Source organism: Podarcis vaucheri (assembly GCF_965113315.1).
Source record: "Podarcis vaucheri genome assembly, chromosome: 2".
Lineage (NCBI taxonomy): Eukaryota > Metazoa > Chordata > Lepidosauria > Squamata > Lacertidae > Podarcis > Podarcis vaucheri.
Genome location: NC_138760.1, coordinates 112,855,295 through 112,882,390, shown reverse-complemented (window position 1 = coordinate 112,882,390; position 27,096 = coordinate 112,855,295). Strand labels below are relative to the sequence as shown.

The window sequence follows — 27,096 nt, the reverse complement described above, 5'->3', positions numbered from 1 at the left end:
ATGGAGAGGGAATGGTTTTTAACCACTCTGGGAACTGCGTATTACTTGACTGATATATTAAGACTTTTCAGGCTTTGGTATTCTAGATCTAAGAACTTTGCCAGTGAATCTCATTTTTCAAACCATCTGAGGAAGAAGAGGACCCCTGGACCGCCGGTTGTAAACCACTGCTGTTCTCTTTGTGGGGTTTGTTCTTCCCAGTTGCTCTTTCCTCCGTGCACATCCTGCACCTCTGAAAATCAACATTTTGAGATTTATGACCAGCTGTAATAAATCTACAGGGGAGAAAAGGCGCTAGGTGGCAGGGGACAGCTTATAAAATGATTTAGGGTGGGTTGGGGGGCTCCATCCCATAGAATCCTTTGCACCCACTTTAATTTTCGGAAGAGCTCTTTCCTCACATAGTAATGCATGGCAAATGTGCTGCTGTTGACCTGCTGTAGGCCATGTATAAGAAGGTGGCCAGTTTATAAGGACCGGTGTTTACAGGCCAAAAGAGCCTCTGTCCTGCGAGAAGGCTGGACTCTGCAGCTTGCAGTTGGTGTCGCGGCTGGAAGGAGGCACTCTGGGAACCCTGAGGAAGGATTATGTGCCGGCAAATTCCTCCCCAAGCAGCCTGAAGGAGAGAATGTGGCGACACCGGCTCGTCCACCCCTGCCTTGCCTCGCAGCAGGTGGAGCCCTGAGGTGGGGTGTGACCTGGGAATACATTCTCTCCAGGGGGCAGATTCCAGTGGCAGGGAGTGGCTGCGAGCAAGCGGGCGACTGGAAACACGAGAAGGCACCGTGAGACGGGCAGGAGCGAACCTGGCACTCAGCTAGCTGGAGACAGAGCTCTCTTGCAGGAAAACGTCTGTCGTTCGAGATCAGGTGAGGCTTTGCAAAGAACTGGCAGGGGTGGGCCAGGAAGGAACAAGGGGCTGCAGACAGATGGGCAGGAGTTTGCGGGGCTGGCAGAGATTGTGAAAAGGGCAAGTCCTCCAAAATGGGGCCAGCTGAGAGCAGAAGGTGCTCAATCCAGGAGCAAAAGAGAGGGAAGCCTTTTGATGTGGCTGGAAGCTGATTTCCGGGTGACACACAATGTGCTGAAAACTATTCCTAGCGATGCACTCAGTGGATGGTGGATGCCTGCTTGTTTGTTTTGAGCAATGGGTATATTGGCATGCAATTGTGATACATTGGGTTTACAACTGCCCCTCTGGGAAGGTGGTGGGCAACCACCCAACGCTGAGAACCTCCTCCTAAAAGCAGACAATGAATACAGTACAAACTTGCTTCTAGTCCCCGTGGTTCCAGGAAAACCTATGAAGGCCATTTCTGCTAATGGCTTAATATTTAGAATGGAAGTGGTAGGCAAGGAATGGTCGTATTGCATAGATAGGGATTTCAAACGTCTGCAATAGGGCTCAGTCCTGTTTGGAAGTCCCATCCCATAACAAGGAAATCCCATGGTGGGCATATGGGAGCTGTTTGTAGTTATCCAGCAGTGTGAGGGAAGTGCACTCTGCACATGCTCAGGGGCACTCCGTCACAAGTGTGCCTGACTTCACATATTCCGGGATTGCATACTCAATCTGGGAATTAGTTTTGTGGTCTGTGGTGGGTTCCAAGCCCAACAAAGCTCTGCATTTTGAGATCACTCCCTTGCTTGGTCTCTGCTTTGAGGCCCTGTGATCCAGGAAAGTGACCCTTGTCGTGTTTTCAGGTGGTCCCTAGGACCACAATTGAAATAGCAGAGGAAGGCGCTGAAGAGTCAGAGATTTCTTTGAAGAGGCTGTGCAAAAGAAAAAGAAAGAAAGAAAGAAAGAAAGAAAGAAAGAAAGAAAGAAAGAAAGAAAGAAAGAAAGAGCAAGCTAGCCTCTTCGGCAGCACCAAAAAAAAAAGAAAGAAAGAAAGAAAGAAAGAAAGAAAGAAAGAAAGAAAGAAAGAAAGAAAGAAAGAAAAGGCTAGCCTCTTCAGCAGCGCAAACAGCAGCAGCCATGAAAACCTGAGAGCACTCCTAAGCTGTTTGCACAGTTCTCCTGTGTGTGTTTTGTGAGCAGATAGCTTTGCTTGATCAGGGCTATAGAGAGGCCGGTCGTGGAAAATTAGGGAGCCTTTCTGGAAAGCAGGGGCCATGGGGTGGGATGGAGGAATGTAGTGGTACACAAAGAACAAGGCAAACAGAATAACTCTTTGGCTCTGTTTATATGTACTGCCTTTGCTCTGCTTGCATCCCATACTCCACGTTTGAAGCCGCAGGTGAGCAATAATAGAGAAATACAGGACAATCTGTACATGGGCTTCAGGTGTCTTAAGGACAGTGCCTATTACTCATTTCCCTGGCTAAAACACTGTCCCTCTGTTACCTTTAAAGGAAGACTCCCTAGAATTAGTTTAGGATATCTTTAGGCGCCAGGCAAAAACATTCCTCTTCACCCAGAACAATCTATGGCCTTTTAAACTGGATGGCGGTATTGTTTTTATATGTTGCTATGCTATGTGTTTTTGTGTTTTTATATTGTCAACCATCCTGTGATCCTTGGATGAAGGGCGATATAGAAATTTAATAAATAATAAAAATAAAATCGCATTGGTGATTACACACCTGCACTAGAGTCCTCCAGGGCTGTGTATACATTTAAAACACATTCCTATTCCTCCTCTCACCCCATTTAAAAAAAAATCATCTGAAAAATCCAATTAAGAAAAATCCTGTGAAAAAAATCTGTTAAGAGTGCTGATAATTGGATGATTTTTGTTGTAACTTTGTGTTACAGTGGTATCTCGCGTTAAGAACTTGATTCGTTCTGGAGGTCTGTTCTTAACCTGAAACTGTACTTAACCTGAAGTACCACTTTAGCTAATGGGGCCTCCCGCTGCCGCCACCGCCGTGTAATTTCTGTTCTCATCCTGAAGCAAAGTTCTTAACCCAAGGTACTATTTCTGGTTAGCAGAGTCTGTAACATGAAGCATCTGTAACCTGAAGCGTCTGTAACCCGAGGAACCACTGTATTGCAATTCAAATATGAATCACCTTCTAAACCGCTGTCTCCATGAGATCTACACAACCGTAGCTGTGTGACTATTCTTTAAGGAGAGGGGTATGTGTGATTTAAAGTCTACGCAGCCCAGTTTTCTGTACTCCTTCCAAAAGTGTCTCGGATATGGTTTGCCGAGTCCTGCGAGGAATGGCTGGAAGCGCTGCGTGAGCTTGGCCTGGATGGTCGCCTTCAAATACCTGAAGGGCTGTCATGCAGAAGACATTTCTCCACAGGTCAGAACTAGAACTAATTGGAGGAAATGGCAAGGAAGGAGGTGTTGGCTGAATCTTCTCAACAGCCCAAGCTGTTTGACGGTGCAGCACACAGCCCTTTGGAGAAGGCTGGACCTTCCTTCACTGCAATTATTTAGGAAGAGGCTGGGCAGCTGGCCCTAGCTGCATCTTGCAATGCAATCCTCCATTAGGAACACAATGGCTCCTACGTTTGCCTTTTGAAGGATGCCCTGTTAGTTGGGATAAGTTGCGGGAGTTCCTCACTGTCTCCTCTGGTACGGGGATCTGAGGAGGCAGAGATTTGGTTGGTTTTTTTTGCAATATGCTTTATTGAGTTTGCTTACAGTGGTGCCCCGCAAGACGAATGCCTCGCAAGACGAAAAACTCGCTAGACGAAAGGGTTTTTCGGTTTTGCGTTGCTTCGCTAGACAAATTACCCTATGGGCTTGCTTCACAAGACGAAAATGTCTTGCGCTTTTTTTTTAAAGCCGCTTGAAGAGGCGCAGTTGCGATGGACCGTGCTTCGCAAGACGAAAAAATCGCAAGACGAAAAGACTCGCGGAACGAATTCTTTTCGTCTTGCGAGGCACCACTGTATTAGTACAGTGGTACCTTGGGTTGGGACACGGGTGGTGCTGTGGGTAAAACCTCAGTGCCTAGGACTTGCTGATTGTAAGGTTGGTGGTTCGAATCCCTGCGGCAGGGTGAGCTCCCGTTGTTCGGTCCCAGCTCCTGCCCACCTAGCAGTTCGAAAGCACCCCTAAGGGCAAGTAGATAAATAGGTACCGCTTTATAGCGGGAAGGTAAATGGCGTTTCCGTGTGCGGCGCTGGTGCTGGCTCGCCAGCTGCAGCTTTGTCACGCTGGCCACTTGACCCAGAAGTGTCCTCAGATGGCGCCGGCTCCCGGCCTCTTGAGCGAGATGAGCGTGCAACCCTAGAGTCCGCTAACCCAGAAATAGTACCTCGGGTTAAGAACTTTGCTTCAGGATGAGAACAGAAATCGTGTGGCGGCGGCAGCGGGAGGCCCTATTAGCTAAAGTGGTGCTTCAGGTTAAGAACAGTTTCAGGTTAAGAACGGACCTCCGGAACGAATTAAGTACTTAACCCGAGGTACCACTGTACAGTTATTCATTTCATTCTTCAAAACATAAAAAATAAAACAACATCTTTAACAGTGACTTCCCTCCACCACATTGCGGGTCCTGACTTCTTTTATCTTTTTAACTGTGTCCATTTTCACCTTTTGATTCATTGATCTCACATGGCGTACATTATCCGTCTGTTAACTAGTTTGTGAAAATTACTCAAAGCGTATTAGAGCTTTTGTTTGGGAACAATGTTTTTCTAAGTATACTCTGTAACACTCCCATTCAGTTTTAAAATTTTGGTTTGTTTGATTTCTGATGGCCTCTGTCATCTTTGCTAGTTCAAAGTATTCACATCATTTAATTTGTCATTCTTCCTTCGTTGGAATTTTCTCTCCTTTCCAATTTTTTGGCAATCAACATTCATGCAGGAGGCAGCGATTTGTGTGCCATCCTATGTTCACTGCTACCAGCGCTGTTTCCATTCCGCTGCAGTCTGGCTTCTGCTGAAATATACATTGATCGCAACTAATGTCATTCAATGCATTTCAATGGAAAGGAAAGGGCCAAACCAATGCCAGGGAACAACATGGTTATTTATGTGTAACCACCTGCGGACTAAAAAATCCCAACAATTGCAAATGCCACCCACATTCATTTTCAGTGTATCTGAAGAAGTGTACATGCACATGAAAGCTCATACCAAGAACAAACTTAGTTGGTCTCTAGGGTGTTACTGGACATTTTTTTAATTTTATAAATATATGTTCATTTTTGTGGTTTCCGTCCCTGACCCTGGGCAAACATGAGAATTGCGGCAATTTCCAAATCCCATTTCCGATGTCCTGAGCAGTGGCGGAGGAAGCTGCTTGGGCACTTGGGGCGGCATGCCCAGGGGCCGGGCGAGCCACCCATAGGGGCTGGGTACACTGCAGGGCCTCCAGAGTCTGTTAGCCTCCTCCCACTCACTCACCCTACAGCTGGTGGGGAGGCAGCGGGTGGACCGTTTGGGCAGCGCAGAGCCTGTGCGCGCCCGAGCCCTACGTCTCTTCTGGGACAGGCCCCACAGTGAGTGCCGCCTGGTATTTTGCCACCCTCCTCAATGGTGACACCCGGGCCGGTCCGCACCCACTGTACCCCCCTTCCTCTGCCCCTGGTCCTGAGTCTAAAGAAGAGAAATCTGGGAAGATGGTGCCCCTGGCGTCTAAGGCATATGCTAAAAGCCAGCTGTACCATTTGGCGGTCTGAGGCGGCTGCCTCAGGCAGCTGACTTTGGATGTCATAAAAAGGCAGAAAGCTGTTAGTCATTCAGTTTATTGCTGTACTTGTACTGCCAGGGAGGGGAGAGGGACTTGTGGGAATCTGCCTCTGGTGCCCCAGATCCCTTGACCTGCCTTGAATATTAGGCACCTTGTCTTGGATCGGGGGTGTTATTTGTTCCTCTGCTGGCCCCCAAGTTTTCTTGGACTGGCCCTGACGAACGCAAGTGTACGGACATCAGCACTAAGACCTCATTGCAATACTCAGTCCCCTGTTTCAGTTTGGGTATTTGTAGTAATTGGCAGTTACAGTGTTTATTTATTTCATGAAATTTATGTACAGTGGAACCTCGGGTTACATATGCTTCAGGTTACATACGCTTCAGGTTACAGACTCCGCTAACCCAGAAATAGTACCTTGGGTTAAGAACTTTGCTTCAGGATGAGAACAGAAATTGCGTAGCAGCAGCAGCAGCGGTAGCGGGAGGCCCCATTAGCTAAAGTGGTGCTTCAGGTTAAGAACAGTTTCAGGTTAAGAACGGACCTCCGGAATGAATTAAGTATGTAACCAGAGGTACATACACGCTGTACTGCTTGAGTGTAAACCTCAGAGCGGTTTACCCCCCCCCAACAAAAGCAATAAAATTATCGCTAAAAAAATTAAAACCAGAATCTAAAACATACGGAAAGTTACAAACCCCACAACAGAGCAGACTAAAACAAACTCATACAAACTTTCTAAACATCTAGGCGGTCTTGTCTAAATAAGAATGTCTTCAGCAGGCACCCAAAAATGATCGAGGCTGGTAATATTAAAGTTACTAATATTAGTAGTATTATGAGTTAAGATCCCTACCAATTACTGCAAGCCATTTACTGCAATATCTTTTTATCTGTATATTGCCTTTCATGCACAATGACCAAGTGGTGTGCAGAAAGCAAACATACAAGAGACCCACAAAATCCAGATCGAAACGAAAGCCACTAGCTTGGGTGTGGAGAATCTTTTTCTGCCCAAGGGCCACATTTCATCTGAGGTGACACTCTGGGGTCCACGTGCTGGTGGTGGGTGGAGCTAGAGATAAAAGTGGGTGGAGTAACTCATGTCATTTTTACCTTTGTACAGTGTGTGTGTATAAGCTGGCTTACTCCAGCCTGGGGTGCTATGGGAGAGGCAGTACCTCTGGTGGGGGACACATTGTGCTCCTTCTAGGGTAGTTTGTTCACCTTTGGTCCCCACCCTGTGCTCAGCTCTCACCTGCGGTTCCTGGAAGCTGACAGTGGCCACACCCCAGGAAATGGCTTTGACTGACTGGACAAACCAGGTGAGGGAAGCCAATGGGCCTCAAACCCTCAGTGAGTTAGGAATTTCCCTTGCATGCGAAGACAGGCTTTGGCAGATTGAACAGACGAGACCAACAGTGGATCCAATGGTCAAGAAGGCAGTTTCTCCACATGCTGTAGAGGGACGTGAGGGGCAGATGGGGCCTGCCAAGCTGGGAAGGTAGCAATGGAAAACTCTGATGGAAACCTCCACTGCATTGAGGGCCATATCGGAGACAAGAAAAGGCTAAGGAGTAAACCCTACTACACAAATCTGGAGTTGAGGTCCCTAAGATGGTTGGATATGTCTTCTTCCAGCATCTCCTGTAACCCAGCTGGTGCCAAACACATTGCTCTGCTTTCTGTTGGACCACATCAATGAGGCTGAGAGGGGAGTCTTGTCGTCTGGACAGTGGTTCTGCAGGAATGGTGCCTCCTACAGAAAAGGCCATCTCTCTCCTTGCCACTAGAATAAGCCTCGTCAGGTCAAGGCACGACCAGGAGAGCGTCATCATCCTTTGAGGTTAGGGCAATTCTTTCTGGCTGTCAGTGGCTACTGGAGACCATTTTGTTTTGTTTTATTGACAAAGCTGCTTGTATGCTGCCATTCCATTGGTGCTGCTTGGGAATTGGAAGAAACCGAAAAAGTCGACGCCATTTTGAAATCTCTGGTTAAAACCAGTGCAGGTTCGAAAGGTTCCGTTGGGCATCTTGGTTCAAAAAAGATGCCCGCCTGAATCCAAACATGGAGGACAACCTGCGCCTTGATCTCAGGAACCATCGTGCAGATTTGGGTTATGATCCCTTAAAGGTAAAGGGACCCCTGACCATTAGGTCCAGTCATGGCCGACTTGGGTTGCGGCACTCATCTCGCTTTATTGGCCGAGGGAGCCGGCGTACAGCTTCTGGGTCATGTGGCCAGCATGACTAAGCTGCTTCTGGCAAACCAGAGCAGTACACGGAAATGCCGTTTACCTTCCTGCCAGAGCGGTATCTATTTATCTACTTGCACTCTGACATGCTTTCGAACTGCTAGGTTGGCAGGAGCAGGGACCAAGCAACGGGAGCTCACCCTGTCGTGGGGATTCGAACCGCTGACCTTCTGATTGGCAAGTCCTAGGTTCTGTGATTTCACCCACAGCGCCACCTGCGTCCCTCTTAAGAGGTACCCAAATGCGTAGAAAAGGCAGAAACGACTTTTCAAAATTTTAGTAGATGTGTGATGGTGGAGCAAGCGAAGAAGAGAGTGCAGAAGGGGCAGGTTGTCCCTGTGGAGGTGACTCCTTTTCGTGAGTCTACCTGTTTGTTTTAAAAGCATCTTCATCCTGCTCTTCAGCCAAAGCAGGCTGCTCAAGCTGTTTGCAAGTAACAGAAACAAGGCAGTCCCTGCCCTGAGGCAGGCCATCTTAAAAACACAACACAAAAGGGGAAATTATTTCAAGGCGGGGAAAGAACAACAGGCGGCTCGGAGTTTAGGTGCAGTAGCAGCCGACTGGGATGGAAAAATCTCAAGGAGAGGCGGACAGATGCTGCTGGTCTTTCAGCAGTGCCAAAGGAGAGGCCTGCCAATCCCTTTCTCCCTCTCCTGAAGCCTGATGGATTGGAGCAGGTCTAGTTATTACACATCCATCTGACCCTATTTTTACCTGTCAAAAGCTGTCAAACATGGAATAAATTTAAAGACTATTTACAGAAATATTGTAAAATTAATGAATGTTAGAAGGATGTTGGATAGAAACTAAGGGGTTTCCAGCTGTAATGCTTTAGGAGATACGGGGAAAAAAAGGTTTATAAATGGGTAAAAGCTTAATGGTAAGGATTTGCTGAACTAACAAACTGAAGTGGAATACAAAGAAGGGAGGTATGAGGAGGTCTGGGGAAATAAGCGTAAGGAAGATATATTATGGAAAATTATTTGTTTTTTAACTGTTTTTGTGTTGTATTTTGTTTCTTTTTTTTTCATTGTTATATTCTAAATTTTTTTTAATAAATATCTTTTAAAGAAAACAAAACAAAAGCTGTCAAACATTATCCTCAAAATCCACATGTCGTCATGGCACAGACTAAGGCCACCTTCACACCAAAACATCTGAAAGCTATGATGCCACTTTAAACAGTCAAGAATTATGGGAGCTGTTATTCGTTAAGGGTGCTGAGTGTTGTTAGGAGACCCCCTCTATTCCCCTCACAGAGCTACAATTCCTCGAGTGGTTTCAAAACTAATCTTCGCAGGGAATTTCTAGGAAATCGTAGCTCTGTGAGCCAGATGCGAAGGCTGCAAAAGTTGGGACAGGTTTGGAGGGGTTCCAAATGTTGGGGTTCGTAGTTAATTTTACTGTGGATATGGATTTCCCAGCAACCCTCAGCACCATAAAGAAACTACATATACAGAACAGACAACCATGAACCTGAGAAGAGCTGGATCAGGCCAGTGGCCATCTAGACCAGCTTCCTGTCCTTACAGTAGCCGACTAGATCCCGTGGGTAATCCCCCAAGCAAGACCCGAGAGCAAGAGCCCTCTCCCCTCCTGCGATTTCCAGCAACTGGGATTCAGCAGCAATTCTGCCCCCCAACCATGAAGGCAGAGGTCTAATAGTGATGAGGTCTAATAGCCATAGGGACACGGGTGGCACTGTGGGTTAAACCACGGAGCCTAGGACTTGCTGATCAGAAGGTTGGCAATTTGAATCCCCGCGATGGGGTGAGCTACCGTTGCTCGGTCCCTGCTCCTGCCAACCTAGCAGTTCAAAAGCACGTCAAAGTGCAAGTAGATAAATAGGTACCACTCCAGTGGGAAGGTAAATGGCTGACCACATGACCCGGAAGCTGTATGTAAAGCGAGATGAGTGCCGTAACCCCAGAGTCATCTGCGACTGGACCTAATGGTCAGGGGTCCCTTTATCTTTACCTAATAGCCATGGATAGACTTATTCGCCAGGAGATAAATACAATATTCACGTTATGCACTCTTTCCCCCATCTGTATGGATTTTGGTACACATTCTTTGCCTCGAGAACTGTATTGAAAAATTTGTTGTTAAAGAGTGTCATCTGTTGTTCTGGAAAGTCAAAATCTGATCAATTTGGCTTCAAAAACAAACCGACTTCCGCTGCCACCCCTGGTTGCCAGGCTCAAATGAGATGAAGGCAGAAAGCGAGAGACAAAATTTCAATAATTCTTCCTGTCAGGTTTGAGATTCTCATGATGTGGAGCTTCCGGACCACCAAGCAGAGGGCAGGGAGCATATGTGCATGAATTGGGGGGGGGGGGCAACATTAAAAAAAGGAGAACCCAGCAGCCCCTTCTGTGGTTCCTTTAACAGTAGCTTTCCATCTTTGCCTTTAGCAGGTGATAACGCTTATCTCCTTTCTGTGAAAAGCTTTACTTGCCTATCTGAGCAGAGCAGGGTCCTGTTAAACTAAGCCACAAAAGTTTTTTCCTCCTTCCTGCTCAAATTGGCAGCACTAGAGAGTTGCCAGAGGTTCATTTGCTCATGAGATTATCCCGGATTTTGAAAGGAAGAGTTTGTTACAGGAGAACAAGGATCTCGAAGGCAGAGTAGATGTTCTGTCTTTCAAAACACAAGAGCTCCTTAAGCTGGTGGTAAGTCCCGAAATAGGATGGGGTGTGCTTAGTGGAACTGATAGGGAGTGGTGGAAGGAGGGGGGAGGACAATCGGATGGCCAGGTGTCCTGGCTGCACCTTTAACAGTGGGGCAAAACAGGGAATTGTGTAACCTGCAGCTGCTGGGTTTCCCCTGTTCTACCTCACTCTTCAAGTTGCAGCGAGGACACCAGTCCTCTTTCGCACCTGGCTTACCACCCCAGCTGGGAAGAAGCAGTCATGACTGAGTTCAGCATGCCTGTCTTGAGATGAAATGTTTCCAGGAACTTCACAGGAAACGGAGAAGGGAATTTCTTGGGGTGGAGAGGGGGTGACGCTTTGCAGAAAGCAGAAAGCCTTTGCAGCCCTTGTTTTTAGCATGTTTCTCAATCCCACAGGGCTCTGTGCCCCTTCCAAACCTGTGCGCATGTATGTCTGTGGTAAAATGTATAAGATCAAGCTTGCCAAACCAGTTCCTTTGTCCCAGGTAATGGCTTTGGCCGGGATCCCGCTTAGATTAACACACCTTCCCCCAGCCCTGTGGAGGAGGATGCTGGCTTCCTAGTGAAAGCGGCGTTTGGTGGGTCCATTCTTGTGGAACATTTTTTCCAACAGAACAGGAACCTGTGGCTATCCCAGTGTTTTGGACTACAACTCCCATCATCCTCGACCATTAGCTGTCCAACACCTGGAGGGCTGCAGGCTCCCTCCCCAGAGATTTGCTGGAATGTGAGGAGAAACATCTACAGTGGTACCTCGGGTTACAGATGCTTCAGGTTACAGACTCCGCTAACCCAGAAATAGTACCTCAGGTTAAGAACTTTTGCTTCAGGATGAGAACAGAAATCGTGCGGTGGCAGCGGGAGGCCCAATTAGCTAAAGTGGTACCTCAGGTTAAGAACAGTTTCAGGTTAAGAACCGACCTCCAGAACAAATTAAGTTCTTAACCCAAGGTTAAGGGGTCAGCCAACCTTTTCAGCAGGGGGCTGGTCCACTGTCCCTCGGACCTTGTGGGGGGCTGGACTGTATTTTGAAGGAAAAAAAGAACGAATTCCTATGCCCCACAAATAACCCAGAGATGCATTTTAAATAAAAGGGCACATTCTACTCAGGTAAAAACACGTTGATTCCCGGACCGTCCGCAGGCCAGATTTAGAAGGCGATTGGGCCAGATCCGACCTCCGGGCCTTAGTTTGCCTACCCATGATCTACATGGTGAATGACCCAAGTTAATGACCCAAGCTTAAGAAGCCTGCTTCAGAAGAAGCTAGTCCTTTGGGGTGGCAATGCCAGGCCCTTCCTTTCTGGAAGCTGTTCTGTATTAAAATAATGAGCAGGATAATTCTGCCGTTCCTGCTAAGGATCAGAACAGCTTGAGAAGGCTATGGATTGGCAAACCAGAGAGGAATGGCAAACCAAGCTGATGGACGATGCCGAAATGGCAAAACTGACTGGAAAACTCAGAAACCAAGAGGACAAAAACTTTATAAAAGAATTGGGGGGGGGATTAGAAGTTATTTAGGAGACCACTGTAAGCAGATGGAAACACTGGCAGGATTTTGATTTCACTTGTAGTCCAACAAATACCGTGGACAATATAGACTGATATAAAAGTTAAGAATATGGAAGAATATGCAGTTGCAAATGTTCAAAATGGGACCCCATGGAGGGAGCGGGGGGAAGTCGCGAGAATCAGAGAGGAATCTCTGTACATGGACTTATATTTAGATTTTTATAACTTTGTAGTTGTAAAACCAAATAAAAATGATTTCAAAAAGAAAAAGAGAAGGCTGTGGTTTGGGATTGAGAGGCCTTGTTTATAGGGTAGGATGTGGGGGGTTCGTGGTAGTGCAGGCGGTGAATGTTTAGAGTCAGTGAGATGCACTTGGATTATTAGAGCAAAGAGGGCAGGCTGTGGTAGCTGATCTACGCCAGCACCGTGGCGCCTGTGGAGTGGGATTGAGGAGGAACCAGCTGCTCTCAAAACTCCGCTCAGATAATATTTCTGCAAGTGACTGGATGTTTTTGAGGGACAGCAGAATCATAATCTTGCACTCGGGTCCTGCCTGTGGGCTTCTCAAAGGTATCTGGTTGGTTGCTATGAGAAAACAGGAAGCTGGGCTAGACTTGCCACGGGCTTGATCCTACAGCCTCTTCCTCTTCCTCCCTTTCATGTTCATTGTGACTTCTGAGCAGAACCCTGTGTGTTGACAGACGGTATGCATGGTATCTTAGTTGCGGAAGTTGGCAAGAGAAGATGAGAGCCACTTTTTGCACATTCAGTCACATACTCTGCAAGTGTCCTGGGAAAAACAACAGGGCATCCCGTTTTGCCCTCCTGCAGGAGCATAGCAGCCACTTTGGGCGCCATGATCTTGCATGATTTTGTGCCAAGATCTCCCCCCCCCAAAAAAAGTGCTTTTTTTCAGGGCCATAATCTTGTGGCGCTGTGGGTTAAACCACAAAGCCTAGGACTTGCCGATCAGAAGGTTGGTGGTTTGAATCCCCATGAGGGGGTGAGCTCTCGTTGCTTGGTCCCAGCTCCTACCCACCTAGCAGTTCGAAAGCATGCTAAAGTGCAAGTAGATAAATAGGTACCGCTCTGGCGGGAAGGTAAACGGCGCTTCCGTGCGCTGCTTTGGTTCACCAGAAGCGGCTTAGTCATGCTGGCCACATGACCCGGAAGCTGTACGCCGGCTCCCTCAGCCAATAAAGCGAGATGAGTGCCGCAACCCCAGAGTCGGCCACGACTGGACCTAATACCCTTTACCTTTACCTTTAATCTTGTGCAGCGCTCTAAAACTCATGTTTTGAGGCACTGTGCTCTCATGCAAGAGCATGATCCCCACTCCACAAAAAAAGCTTGTATTTTGGGCTCTGTGATCTTGCTCGGCCAGGAAGACACAAGTCCCGGTTTGGGGACTGAACATGTTGGAGGATAAGCAGTCACACAATGTGTGGTGTCTGAACAGCGGCAATAAAAGCTCTCTTCGTACATAACACAGGAAGTTGCCTTATAGATGGTTAGGCCATTGGTCTCTCTATCCCAGTGCTTCCAACACCAGTGTTGGGGAATATCTGTGGCCCTCCAGATGTTTCTGGACTTCAACTCCTGGCCAGGGAGGATGGGAGTTGTAGTCTGACAAGCCACGGGTTCACCAACCCTGGTCTGCACTGGCTGGCTGAGACTCTGCTGGATTTCACACAGGGTTTTGTTTCTTGGCCCAACCTGGAGATGTCGTTGGGCATTGAACCTGCGTGCAAAGCAGATGTTCTACCCCTGAGCTATGGCTGAATCGCCTCTGGGAAGGGGCATCACGGTTACCAAGGGGCTGCATGTCCAGCCCAGGTCTCAAGGTCACCTGCTTCCTCCTAGCTGTAGAAGCTCCTTGCACAATTAGAAGCCTGAACTTAGGGGGCTGAAAATTGTAGGGGGAGTCTGCATCAACAGAGAAGGTTCCTTGCTTCAGATGTCATCCCTTAGCCCCTGAAGGCATGGTGCAACTTCGGGAGCTGGACTGAAACAGCAGACTCTTTGTATCAGTGTTGCTCCTCCGTACGAGTAGCGCATAAATAGGGCTGCAGTTTGGGGGTGGCACAAATCAGACTATTGTTCTTGTTATGTACCGAGTTGAAGAGGATCCGAAAGGCAGCAGTCTGATTGGTCCTAGAACAATAGGATTCAGAATGCAGCAGTCTGATTGGTCCTAGAACAATAGGAATCAGAATGCAGCAGTCTGATTGGTCCACAAGAGCCACCCAATCCAGCTCCAGGTGGAAGGGAATCTGCAACCTGAATTAGCCAATCACTTGGGGCCCATTGTGTAAATAATGTATATAAGGCAGACATTCTGGGGGAACTTCCATTCCTCCTCACCACTGTGAGCTGAATAAAGAGCATGAAATCCGCTCTCGACTCCATATATTTCAATTCTCAATTCCTGTGTTCCCCTTGGTTGAACTGGATAACCCTCAGGGGTCCCTTCCAGCTCCACAATTCTATGATTCTACTAACGCTGGCAAGCATAAAATATGTCAGACGTGATTCTAGATTCAGGTAGGTAGCCGTGTTGGTCTGACGCAGTCAAAATAAATAAGAAAATTAAAAAATTGTCCAATAGCACCTTAGATACCAACTAAGTTTGTTCTGGGGGTATAAGCTTTCGTGTGCACGCAGCTTATACCCAGAACAAACTTAGTTGGTCTCTAAGGTGCTACTGGACAGTTTTTAAAATTTATTTCGAATATGTCAGACAGAATGTGTAAGAGAGACTAGGACCATTTGCACGCTCTTCTCTGAACACACTGGGCTCCCACCACTGGTTTGGGAAGTGGTGCACCCATGAAGATTAGACACAACCCATCTCTGCCCTGTCATTCTTTACCAAATGCTGTGCTTTGATGCACCCCCACAAACCAGTGGCGTAGCGTGGGTTGTCAGCACCCGGGGCAAGGCAAGTAATTTGCGCCCCCTAACCCATGGATTTGCGCCCCCTAACCCGTGGATTTGTGCCCCCTAACCCTAACCCCCAGATGTTGCGCCTGGTGCGGCCGGCCCCCCCTGCACCCCCCACACTACGCCACTGCCACAAACACAACCCCGGCTTTAACCCCAACTGAGAACGAGAATCACTTAGCTGCCTTTTGAGCCCTGCGCCAACTTTTAATGTGGTTTGCCCGGTTTCCCCCATCTGGATGCCCTTTCATGGTATCTCCAGGTACAGTGGAACACCTCCCTTTTAATCCACATCGGGAAAGGTGGCTCCTGTACCAGTGTGGTTGTGCGACCCCTTATCGCCGGGGGTAAATATTTGGCCTCTCTCTCTCTTTCTCTCCTTTCTAGAAATGTCAACACGGGCCCAACCCAAGTCTCTGGGGCGGCTGAGCCGAGATGCTGCCTGCTGACGCGGAACAGGAGGCCTCGGCCTCCGGGCACAGCGCCGGGGTCAATGAGGCCATGGACCAGCCTGACGTCAGCTTCCAGCCTGAGGCCTCGGCCCAGCAGCCGGCCTGCAAGGAGGAGGGGTCCAGCGCCGAACCCGGCGCCCTTGACTGCGTTATCTGCTTCACCCCTTACGACCGGCTCTTCCGGCTGCCCAAGGAGCTGAGCTGCGGCCACATCTTCTGCCTCGAGTGCCTGGCGCGCATCAACGTCTCTTCCGAGGATGTCAACGCCCTCACCTGCCCCATCTGCCGGGCCCCCACGGCCTTCCCCTCCCGCAAGGGGTTGCCGGGCCTCCCCACCCGCAGCGACCTCCTGGAGCAACTCTCTTCCATGCCCGCTGTCCCCCCGGGCTCCGTGCGCTTTGACCGTCGCCGGGGGCTGCTCTACCTGCCGGGCAAGAGCCGAGGTGGCGCCCCAGCCGGGCCCAAGCCCGGGACTTCCCTCAACACCGTCAGCCTGAGCGTTGACGTTGGCAGGCCTGCGCCGCCAGGAGCCAACCGCAACCTGGCCCTCTCAGGCTGGCCGTTCTACGTGGCCTTGGCGGTCGCCCTCCTGGTTACCATTGGCTTAATTACCTGTGGCATTTACATCTTTTTGATGCCGTCCATGTACACTGTTTCCATGGGAGGCCCACATCATAGTAACCAGAGTCATGGGCCAGGGTCAAACTGGACCTCCAGCCCAGCACCTGGTTCTGTACCCTAGGGCTAAAGAGGGGCGAAGGAGAAAGGGTCCTGCTTGCCCCCTTCCTGTCTTCCAGTTGCCATTTGTAGCGGCTGCACCACTTGTAGCCTCCGATTGCACAGAGGCTGCTTGCCTCACTCAGAAGCAGGATACTGGGGGAATTGCCACGTGTCCAAGACTGGCTGAAGCTGTGGAGGCACTTGCACTTTACCAGTTGAATTGCTGCTTGAATGACCGGAAGAATTCCCACCACAGCCGTCTGGGGCCATGTTGCCTCAATATGGCGTAGCATGCCTTAAGTTACCGTCTATAATCTCGTCGCTGCACTCAGAAGCAGGGCAGTCCAGAGAGAACAAATCCACCTTCTCAATGCAAAATGAGTAAATGTGTGAATAGGACTATTGGGTTGGTCCAAGAAGGTGATGGCAGAACCCCGAGGTGGAGGAAGGGGATAAGGGGTTGCCTTTTTGGAATGCTCTCCTGCATAAAAACATACCAACCTGCGTAGTAGGAAAACTAGTTCAGCAGCAGCTGTGTGAGGAAAAAACCTTTCCCTCCTTGATGTGCTTGATTTGTAACTTGGGACAAAGGAAAGCAAATGGGGCACAATCCACTCTACCATCTCTGTGTGTAGAGTTTGCAGCATAGGCTCTAGATCTTTGGTGGGGGGTGAGGGTGGGGAAGTTAACTTGGCCAGGGGGCCTCACCTCTCTGCTGCTGCCCATTCACTCACCCTGTCCATCACTGCCCTGGAGGAGAGGGCAAGGGGATTGGAGGCGGCTGCTTCTCCTTGGGCCAGTCCCTCTTCACTTGCTTGGTGAGGGGGTTCCCAGGGCTTTGGGAGTCAGCAGAGGTGGGGTCCTAGCTAGGGATGTGGGGCCCCAGCAGGTGCTCAGCAATGCTGACTCCTTGTACCAGGGCAATGCGGGTACGGCTCCTAAGGGATGACCATTTCTCCAACTTAATTAACATGCACAAGGATGAGGACTTGACAGCCTAAGTGCGCATGCTTGCAACTTGACATCATGTTGGAGGAATGGACAGACTCTCTTGACTCTCACATTCGCAACAGCTAGCAAGACAGCCAGCTTGCTTTCTGTGTCTTGAACAGCTGCGTGGCCAGCAAAAATTCAAATTGCATAGCTGTGGCGATAGGTTGGTGGTAGTGGCTTCACCTGTTAAATTTCTACCTGCCACACAGCAATTAAAGGCACAGGAGCCCTGGGGGGGGGGACAGCCCAGCACAAGAGGAAGGATAATCCAGTTTGGATTTCATAGAATCATAGAATAGAATCATAGAATCATAGAGTTGGAATAGACCACAAGGGTCATCGAGTCCAACCCCCTGCCAAGCAGGAAACACCATCAGAGCACTCCTGACATATGGTTGTCAAGCCTCTGCTTAAAGACCTCCAAAGTAGGAGACTCCACCACACTCCTTGGCAGCAAATTCCACTGTCAGAACAGCTCTTACTGTCAGGAAGTTCTTCCTAATGTTTAGGTGGAATCTTCTTTCTTGTAGTTTGGATCCATTGCTCCGTGTCCGCTTCTCTGGAGCAGCAGAAAACAACCTTTCTCCCTCCTCTATATGACATCCTTTTATATATTTGAACATGACTATCATATCACCCCTTAACCTCCTCTTCTCCAGGCTAAACATGCCCAGCTCCCTTAGCCGTTCCTCATAAGGCATCGTTTCCAGGCCTTTGACCATTTTGGTTGCCCTCCTCTGGACACGTTCCAGTTTGATTTGGGATTTCTGTCTCCATCACAGAGTCGTCATAACTTGTTATTGGACTTAGAGGGCAAAATGGTTACAGGAGAGACCGCCTTGGCTTGTTTTGGTGCCTTTTTAAGATACAGAAATAATCTGGTAAAGCACAGAAATGATCATGGTTGGCTGCCAGTTTCCTGCAGATCAGATTCCTGTCAATGTCACGCCAGTGGGGGTACCATTCAAGAACTGGCAACCTGATTTCGCACCCACTCAAATTTAGTGCTCCAGCAAATTGTTTTCCATTTTATATTTCATGTCTTGCTTGTCTGCGCTGGGCAGCTGGGCAAGAGCCAACATGACTTCCTCCCCTAAGTGATGCTGCTGGTCCAAAAACTCGGATATTCCTCAGAGACATAACCATATTTTTTAAAAAATGGAATCCACTACCAGCACAGGCCCACAGGTTTCTAAATAACCCCTTGAGGATTTGTTCTGGATGGATACTTATGGATTTCCATGAATTGATCCAACTGATCTCCACTAACTAGAAACCTTGGGACAAAGGATGGAAGCTTGATTATGGACACTTCCCATTGTTTCCCACGGGACTGATTGAAGGGACTCCCCAAATATTTGTCTCCCCCTCCCTCTTTGTCTCCCCCCCCCCAATAAAATTTGTTTTCCAGAACAGTATTCCGTTTTTTTTAAAAAGTTTAAAAACCCTGTGATTTCACAAATGGAATATAACACAGACCAATGTAAACATGCAGAGATATATTGCATATAGAAGAGGGCAGGATATGGGGAAATGTTAAGGCATGTGGGATCTAGCTTTTTCCTCTGCTGGAAGGGCCACCACACATAACCAGGTATAAAGTAATGGCACATGGGCCAAAGCTAATTGCCTACCTCAGCTTCTGAAGCTCACACTGGGACAACCTGTATATGCAGGTACAAAACTACAGGTGTGTTACTACAGATTCTAACAACAAACTTTAGGGCAGGGGAAACCTCCTTTGTTATTGCTGTTCTTACGACAACTGGGAAGCCCTTCCTGATCTACTGCAAATCACTCAGTAGATCCCCCACTGTACTTTCTTCTCCGCCTGCTCTAGAGTTAGAGCAAGACTACTCTAGTGATAAGTTGGGTGGCCAGATTCTTACGGGCTGAATGATGAACACAGACAGCTGTCTATGCAAATAACAGAATATGATAAAGGTAAAGGACCCCTGGACGGTTAAGTTCAGTCAAAGGTGACTATGGGGTGCAGCGATCCTCTCGCTTTAGGCCGAGGGAGCTGGAGTTTGTCCACAGACAGCTTTCCGGATCACGTGGCCAGCATGACTAAACTGCTTCTGGCACAAGAGAACACCGTGACGGAAACCAGAGTGCATGGAAACGCTGTTTACCTTCCCGTCACAGTGGTACCTAATTATCTACTCGCACTGGTGTGCTTTCGAACTGCTAGGTTGGCAGAAGCTGGGACAGAGCAATGGGAGCTCACTCCGTTGTGTGGATTCGAACCACCAACCTTCCGATCAGCAAGCCCAAGAGGCTCAGTGGATTAGACCACATCCACACAATACAGTTAAAGCAGTTCCCAGGATTCTTGGGGGGAAGCCATGCCTGTTACAAGTGGTATAAGAGTCATGGCTTTCCCCCAGGGAATCCTGGGACTTGTAGTTTGCTGAGTGAGCCGGCCACTTAGAGCCTTCCTTCACAGCTCCTCCATGCTCCCCTACAAGCATCTTCCATTCCTGCTCACTCACTCACCCCTCCACCTGAGTTTTTCCACCAGCCTGGCTACTGTAGGGCTTAAGTGACAAAGCATATATTGTGCATGGATCAGAAGCCTGCGTGTGCAGCTTCCGTTTAAGCTGAAGACAAGCACACCTTTTTCAGAGCCAATTTGGAAGCAGCTTCGCCGCCTTTGAATCCAAGCGCACCTTCCTTCTCCTGGAGCTGGGCTCTGAAAGAAAACAAGTTCTGCGAGTTTGCAGCAGCAACAGCCGGTTGTGGCCGGTGCAGATTGGCTGGCCCCTCCGATGTCACCAAGAAACCTCCTCTGCCCAGTCACCAGAGCAGCTTTGCGCTGTCCATTCAAGAAATTAAAGCACACTAATTTAGTGAATGGATAATTCATCTACCTCTTACGAGCAGCACCACCGCTACCCAAAGATGGTGCAAGAAGAGAAAGATGGAGCACAGGTTGGGGAAATTGTTTCATTCACAGATGACACGAGAGCCCAAATCTCATATTGTATTATTTTACTCAAGAACATCTGCACGCTGGGTGGGGACACCTGGCAGGCACCTGGACTCCCCTTCTCTCCCCCGCTCCCCTTGGCAGCACCCACTGCTCCCACCCACATCTGTTGGGAGAATAAAGTGCTCAGATTGGAAAAGTGTGGGGAGAAACAGGTGCTGACGCATGCATGCTTGCTTGCACACACACACATACACACAAGCTACTGGTCGAAAGGGAGCTGCTGACCCACATTTCCCTAATATTCACCAGCATCCTGCCCAGCTCTTACCCTCCCTGTGGCTTCAGAGCCTACATTCCTGGTGGGGTGAGAGATGAAGGCATTTGTGGAGAGTCTGGCAGAGAGTGCAATGCAGGCAGCAATCTCATAGGCAGAGCTCAGAGTTGGCAAGCACACTGGAGATGCCTCTGCCCACCCCATGCGCCGAAGAGCGACGCTTCCCTATGAACTTTGCTACAAGGTGTTTGTGTCTTCAGTGGCTGACAGCTGCCTCTGAAAAGGAAGCAACCTGCTTGGTTTCAGCCTTCTTACACAGTCTCTGGATATACCCCTGGGTGTCTGGATAGGAGCTTCTCCCTGTTTAAGTAGTGCATTCTGCAACTGAGAATGTGCAGGAATGCTGCAACTTCCACCGCCCTACAAGCTGACTGCACTTGATCCCCACCTCCTTAACATATGCCTTCAGTCTTAACACATGCAGATGGGACTAGGTTGCAGTCGTGCACAATCCTGCGCTCGTGTACGCAAGCATCAAGGGAGGTCAAAATGAGGTTCGATGGCCTTGTGCAATGTGGCTTACATGCACAACCACTGGAGGAATGAATGTGTGTTTGTGTGTGTGTGTGTTTCTAGTTCCCAACACAAACAGCCACAATCTGACTGGGCAGGGGGCCTAGTTTGACCATTTCAATGCCGAATGATATACGAAACCAATCCGTTGTAGTCTAACTGTGTGGAATTGTTCGGGGTTTGCACAGTACAAAAACGCTTTGGCCGAGCTGTGCAACAGGCTGGCTTGGCCCACAAGTAAACGGATTATCCCTTTTAATACTGTTCATACAGGCGGACTGTCTCAGAGCTACAGTGCCTACCTTTTCCAGACAACCAGCTGTGCCCGGAAGCGATATGCTTGTGGGAAGCAAGGAGGGAAAAGCTTCCACTGGTAACTGCAAGCACAACTGTCAATTGCTATGCTGCAGTTGAACCGTACTTCTGTAGGCAGCAGCAGCCAAATAGCCAAATAGCTGCACGGGAACAGACACTGCAGGATGCAATTGTTCAGAGTCTTGAGAGATTTACACACACACACACACACACACACACACACACACACACTCCAACCACAAAGAGCCACAGAACCCTTATTTCTGCCTGATGCCTGATGCACACCGATCTTTTCCGAGAGGCACATTTGTCAAGTCACCAAGTGTGCATGTGCATTTGGGGAGGGGAGGGGCAAGACGGCGGTGTCCCCTGCAATCCGCTACTTCTAAAACAAGTCTCCATAGAGTTGGCACCTGGATTCCAGGTTCAAGGGGCACAGGCAGGTGGACGGACACAAAGGTATTTTACAAAAACCAGAGGTTATGATTTCTCTTCTTCCCTCCCCCCTTAGAAAACGAACGAAAGAACTCTGAGCAAACTCCCCAGCCGGCTGTACAAGTCCCTTCCCACTGGTTTCGTGAGCCTCTGCCCCGACCTGCCTTGGCTGTGCCGGCGCCACCCGCCCTCCTCCCCTTCTCCGTGTCGCTTGCCCAGGAAAAAGTGTCACTTGTAGAGCAGGTGAACGCGGCTGCCATCGCAGTTGTTTCGTCCCAGCTTGTCAGCCTGCTCGGCCACCAGGCAGCGGACGAGAGGGAGGCTGGGCTGGTAGAGGTTTGGGGCGGTGGCTGCCGAGGCCGAGGCCGAGTTGTTGAAGTGGTTGTCGGCAGCACAGTTGGAGGAGCGCCGCCGGGACCGCAGCTGCCGCCGCTCTTTCAGCTGCTGCTGGAGCTCGGAGACTCGTTCTTCCTTCTGTTGAGTAAAAAAGAAAAAAGGTAACGGACCCCTGGACGGCTACCGTATTTTTCGCTCCATAAGAGGCACCAGACCATAAGGCGCAAAACAAGAAAAAATTATTCTGAATCCCAGAAGCCAGAACAGCAAGAGGGATCTGGCTTCTGGGATACCATGTGGCTGTTCTGTCTTCTGGGATAACCGCGCCAAGCCTCTTCAGGGAAGCGGGATGAAGGCTCCCCCTGTCCGAATAGGCTGTGCATAGCTAAGGCAGAAGCCAGGACAGGCGCGTCGCTGAAGGGGCGCTGCACAGAGAGGGAGAACTGCGCAGCGCCCCTTCAGCGAAGCTGGAGAAGGAACAGAAGGAGTCCCTGAAGGACAGGACAGGACAGGCGCGTCCCCGAAGGGGTGCTGCACAGTTCTCCCTCTCTGTGCAGGGTCTTCTTCTGTTCCTCCTCCCGCTTCGCTGAATGGGTGTTGCGCAGCTCTCCCTCTCTGCACAGCGCCATTCGCTCCATAAGACGCACTCACATTTCCCCCTACCTTTTAGGAGGAAAAAAGTGCGTCTTATGGAGCGAAAAATACGGTAAGTCCAGTCAAAGGCGACTATGGAGTTGCGGCGCTCATCTTGCTTTCAGGCTGAGGGAACCGGCATTTGTCCACAGACAGCTTTCCGGGTCATGTGGCCAGCAGGACTAAACCGCTTTTGGCGCAACGGAACACTGTGACAGAAGCCAGAGTGCACAGAAATGCTGTTTACCTTCCTGCCACAGCAATACCTATTTATCTACTTGCACTGGCATGCTTTTGAACTGCTAGGTTGGCAGGAGCTGGGGCAGAGCAACGGGAGCTCACCCCGTCATGAGGATTCAAACCACCGACTGGCAAGCCCAAGAGGCTCAGTGGTTTAGACCACAGTGCCACCCACGTCCCTTATTGTTGGGGGGGGGCAAGGAGGGGAAACGGGTGGCTGCAAGTGACTTAGAAGCATGAAAGAGGTGTATATCTCAATACCCCCAGGGCTGCCTCTCTTTCTCCAGGACTCCGCGTTCATAATATGAGGCCGTTCTTTGTGTGCCTCCTCTGTGTGAGGTCCAGAGGGTGGCAAGACGAGAACGGGGCCTTTTCTGTGGTGGCTCCCCCATTGTAGAATGCCCTCCCCAGGGAGGTTTTGTTGTTTTTGTTTTAATAACAAAAACAACTGCCATCAGCCCCAGCCAGCAGGGGCAATGGTCAGGGATGTAGGGAATTTTTTTTTAAAAAAACCCCTGTACGATTCCCCTCTGCAAACAGACCCAGGAAGTAATTAACAGCAGGCCCTAAGGTTGCCTGGCAACCAAATCAGGCTTCGTTCCCTTGACCAGCTGAGTCGTACCATATTTATTGGTACATTTGGTTTACTCAGATCGTACGCCAAGTACTTTGAATGCTTAAGGAAGAGTTATAGGAACAGTAAACATCGTAACACCGCCTTGTGTGCCCTGCGGGTGAGATCATGCCAAGTCATACTCAAGAGTACACCCACTGGTTATAACAGGTCTACTCTGAGTAGGACTAACATTATCTATCATCACCCCTTATATGTAGTACATTTGATGGCTTCACGGTTGGTGTGTGGCTTTATGTTTTATTGTATTTAATCTGATTTTAACTGTCGATGTACTATATCCTGGGACTTTTCACGGCAGAGCGGGTTTATCAACAAAAGCCAAAGGAAAAAAAAATCATTGGTTTGAGGTTTTCTTTCTGTTTTGTTTCAAAACATCTTCCCACCCCAACCCCCATCTTATACGTGTATTTAGAAATGTAGGGGGAAATTGGAATGCTGTGTGCAATTCTGGCCCCCTCTCCTTAAAAAAAGATACTGTGGAGTTGTAAAAGATTTCAATTGCAACCAAGAGTGTGGAGCAACTGCCCTATGGGAAAATAATATTTCATAGAATCTTAAGAGTCAAAAGGGACCCTGAGAGTCACCCTAGTCCAGGGGCCAGCAAACGTTTTCAGCCATAGGCCGGTCCACCGTCCCTCAGACCTTGTGGGGGGCCGGACTATGTTTTGAAAATAAATCAATAAATGAATTCCTATGCCCCACAAATAACCCAGAGATGCATTTTAAATAAAAGCACGCATTCTACTCATGTAAAAACACCAGGTAGGGCCCATGAACAACCCAGAGATGCATTTTAAATAAAAGGACACATTCTACTCATGTAAAAACATGCTGATTCCTGGACCGTCCGTGGGCCAGATTTAGAAGGCGATTGGGCCAGATTTGGCCCCTGGGCCTTAGTTTGCCTACCCATGTCCTAGTCCAACCCCTTGCAAAGCAGGAATCTCAGCCAAAGCATCCATGACAGATGGCCCTCCAAGCTCTGGTTAAAAACCTCCAGGGAAGGTGACTCCACCACCTCCAGAGTGAGACTGTTCCATTTGCAGCTTTTTAGCTTAGAGGAATGATGTGCAGCAGGTGACATGACCAAAATGTATAAAATTATATATGCCATGGAGAAAGTGGATCGGGAAAGCTTTTCTCCCTCTTTCATGGCGTTCAGGAGGATATTCAACATAGATGAACGTTGGAGGATTCCAGGCAGATAAAAGAAAGGGCTCGCTCATGCACCACACAGTTAAACTATGGAACTTACTGCCACAAGAGGCAGTGGCAGCTGCGGACTTGGATAGCTTTAAAAGAGGATTGGGCAAATGCACGGAGAAGAGGATTACTGATGGCTACTAGCCATGATGCCTATGTTCTACTTCCACTGTCAGAGCCACTTCTGAATATCAGTTGCTGGAAACCTGTTATGTACTGAGTTGAATAGCATCCAAAATGCAGCAGTCTGATTGGTCCCAGAACAATAGGATTCAGAACGCAGCAGTCTGATTGGTCCTAGAACAATGCAGCAGTATGATTGGTCTGCAGGACCCACCCAATCCAGCTCCAGATGGAAGTGAATCCACAACCTGATTGGCCTACAGGAGAATTCCAGAATTAGCCAATCATGTGGGGCCCATTGTGTAAATAATGTATATAAAGCAGATACTTTGAGGGGACTTTCATTCCTCCTCACCACTATGAGCTGAATAAAGAGCATGAAATCCACTCTCGACTCTGAGTATATTTCAAAACCCCAGGAGGAGAGAGGGCTGTTGTGCCCAGATCCTGCTGACAGGCTGGCTGGCCACTGTGAGAACAGGATGGCCGGACTCGATGGGCGAGATCCAGCAGGGTTCTTCTTATGTTCCAGAAGAGACAAGCCACCAATGGCAGGAAGCACAAGGCAAGGGGGGGGGGGAGACTCACACCCAACTTCACCGGAAAAAGTCACACCCTGCCTCACCTCTGCGATGATCTTCTCCAGTTCGCGGTTCTCCTTCTCCAGCATCCGCGATTTCTCCTCCTCGTTGTTGTTGGTGGATGAGCCTGTCTTCATGGTGTCCTGCTGCTCTGACTGCCACTCTCCCCGAGTGATGAGGCGCCGCATCTGAAAGAACAGGCCACACACAAGAACATGGGGCTCAGCTGTACGACTGCACCTCAGCGTCCAGGAAGGAGAAGACCGAGCCTGGCAGCAGGAAGGGGGAACTCTGGGGCTGGGCCAAAAGTGCCAACCTCAGGTCTGAAAGCAGGGGAATTTTTTAGGGGGAGATTGGAGAGATTCCTAAAAATGTGGAAGGGGGGGCGCATGGGGGCCAAACGCTTCTCTATCTGGGCCTTTGGACTCTCCCCAAGCCTTATTCCTCACTGGGTTGTTGTTGTTGTTTTGGTTTTGTAAAACTCCCAAGCAACACTAGGCAATATATTTTGGGAAATTGTTCCTTCGCCACCTCTTAAGATTTCATAACCAGTGTGGTGTAGTGGTTAAGAGCGGTAGTCTCGTAATCTGGGGAACCGGGTTCGCGTCTCCGCTCCTCCACATGCAGCTGCTGGGTGACCTTGGGCCAATCACACCTCTCTGAAGTCTCTCAGCCCTACTCACCTCACAGAGTGTTTGTTGTGGGGGAGGAAGGGAAAGGAGAACATTAGCCGCTTTGAGACGCCCTAGGGTAGTGATAAAGCGGGATATCAAATCCAAACTCCTAACCAAATGCTGCATGACGGAGTTCCTGAGATGAAGGAGCAGATTTTCCATCTACGCTTGGGCATCCTTTTGAGTCAAGCCTTTCCTGCTCCTCACCCTCCCTTGAGTGCTTTTGCCTGGCTGGACTGTGCCCTGTAGTAATGCCTCTGGCCTGCCTGGATGGAGAGATGTGTGTAGAGGAAACCTCTGGCTTTTGTGTGGCTGGAATGCAGCCCACTGTACAGAAAGGTAGCTTCACGCCAGTTTCTCCACCTGCTTGTTGCCATTGAACCTCACCCACCACGGCCACCCAGAAAGCTGCCCATGAGAGAACACAGCCAGCTCTCCTGAGTAAGATGCCAGTGTGGAAACTGGTTAAACTACTTCTGTTTCTGTTTCTGTGTCCCTGGATCTGTGGGAGGACTCGGTGAGATGCTAACAGGCATTAAGGTTGGGAATGGTGAAACTAAGGACTGGGATTGATGAGGAAGTACAGGGAAATGTGAACAGCAAATTAGTCTGTTGCCGCTGCAAATCCCTTTATCCACACCACAGTGTAACCAGCAGTGGCACCAGGGGTGAGGGGCACAGAAAGGACAAAGCGTATTTCTAGGTGGGCAAGCTAAGTCTCTGGGGGGAAAAGTAACAGTATACAGTGGATGCTCGAGTTGCGAACGTGATCTGTGCGGGAGGCACATTTGCAACCTGCAGCGTTCGCAACTTGCAGCGTCACATCTGCACATGTGTGGGTTGCGATTCGGAGCTTCTACGCATGCGCAAAGCATGATTTAGTGCTTCTGCACATGCACAATTGCCGAAACCCGGAAGTAACCTGTTCCGGTATTTCCGGGTTCGGCGTAGTGCGCAACCTGAAAATGCACAGTCTGAAGCGTCTGTAA

The 27,096-nt window shown here is 49.1% G+C and overlaps 2 protein-coding genes across 6 annotated transcripts in view; one reads left to right on the top strand and one right to left on the bottom strand.

The window, feature by feature from the left end:
- The first annotated feature begins 684 nt into the window (after nucleotides 1–684).
- RNF225 (ring finger protein 225) lies at nucleotides 685–16,751 on the top strand. 5 transcript variants are annotated; one of them, XR_014216083.1, is made up of 2 exons: nucleotides 685–869; nucleotides 2,933–3,354. XR_014216083.1 is itself a non-coding variant. In XM_082210671.1 (2 exons), exon 2 carries the CDS (start codon nucleotides 15,419–15,421, stop codon nucleotides 16,175–16,177), a length of 759 nt encoding a protein of 252 aa, XP_082066797.1. In that variant the 5' UTR covers nucleotides 708–869; nucleotides 15,371–15,418; the 3' UTR covers nucleotides 16,178–16,751. The 5 variants fall into 5 exon arrangements, 4 of the variants coding, with proteins under 4 accessions (XP_082066797.1, XP_082066799.1, XP_082066798.1 ...); XM_082210671.1 differs by lacking the exon at nucleotides 2,933–3,354 and adding an exon at nucleotides 15,371–16,751 and having other exon boundaries at nucleotides 708–869; XM_082210673.1 differs by lacking the exons at nucleotides 685–869; nucleotides 2,933–3,354 and adding exons at nucleotides 6,848–6,925; nucleotides 15,371–16,751.
- Nucleotides 16,752–20,127: 3,376 nt separating this feature from the next.
- GABBR1 (gamma-aminobutyric acid type B receptor subunit 1) overlaps nucleotides 20,128–27,096 on the bottom strand; it is a 172,705-nt gene continuing 165,736 nt past the window's right edge. Inside the window, exons 23-24 of the mRNA XM_082209305.1 lie at nucleotides 25,478–25,621; nucleotides 20,128–22,154 (exon numbers count right to left, since the gene is read on the bottom strand). Coding sequence (XP_082065431.1) covers nucleotides 21,909–22,154; nucleotides 25,478–25,621 — 390 coding nt within the window. The 3' untranslated portion in view covers nucleotides 20,128–21,908. The remainder of the gene's footprint in view (nucleotides 22,155–25,477; nucleotides 25,622–27,096) is intronic.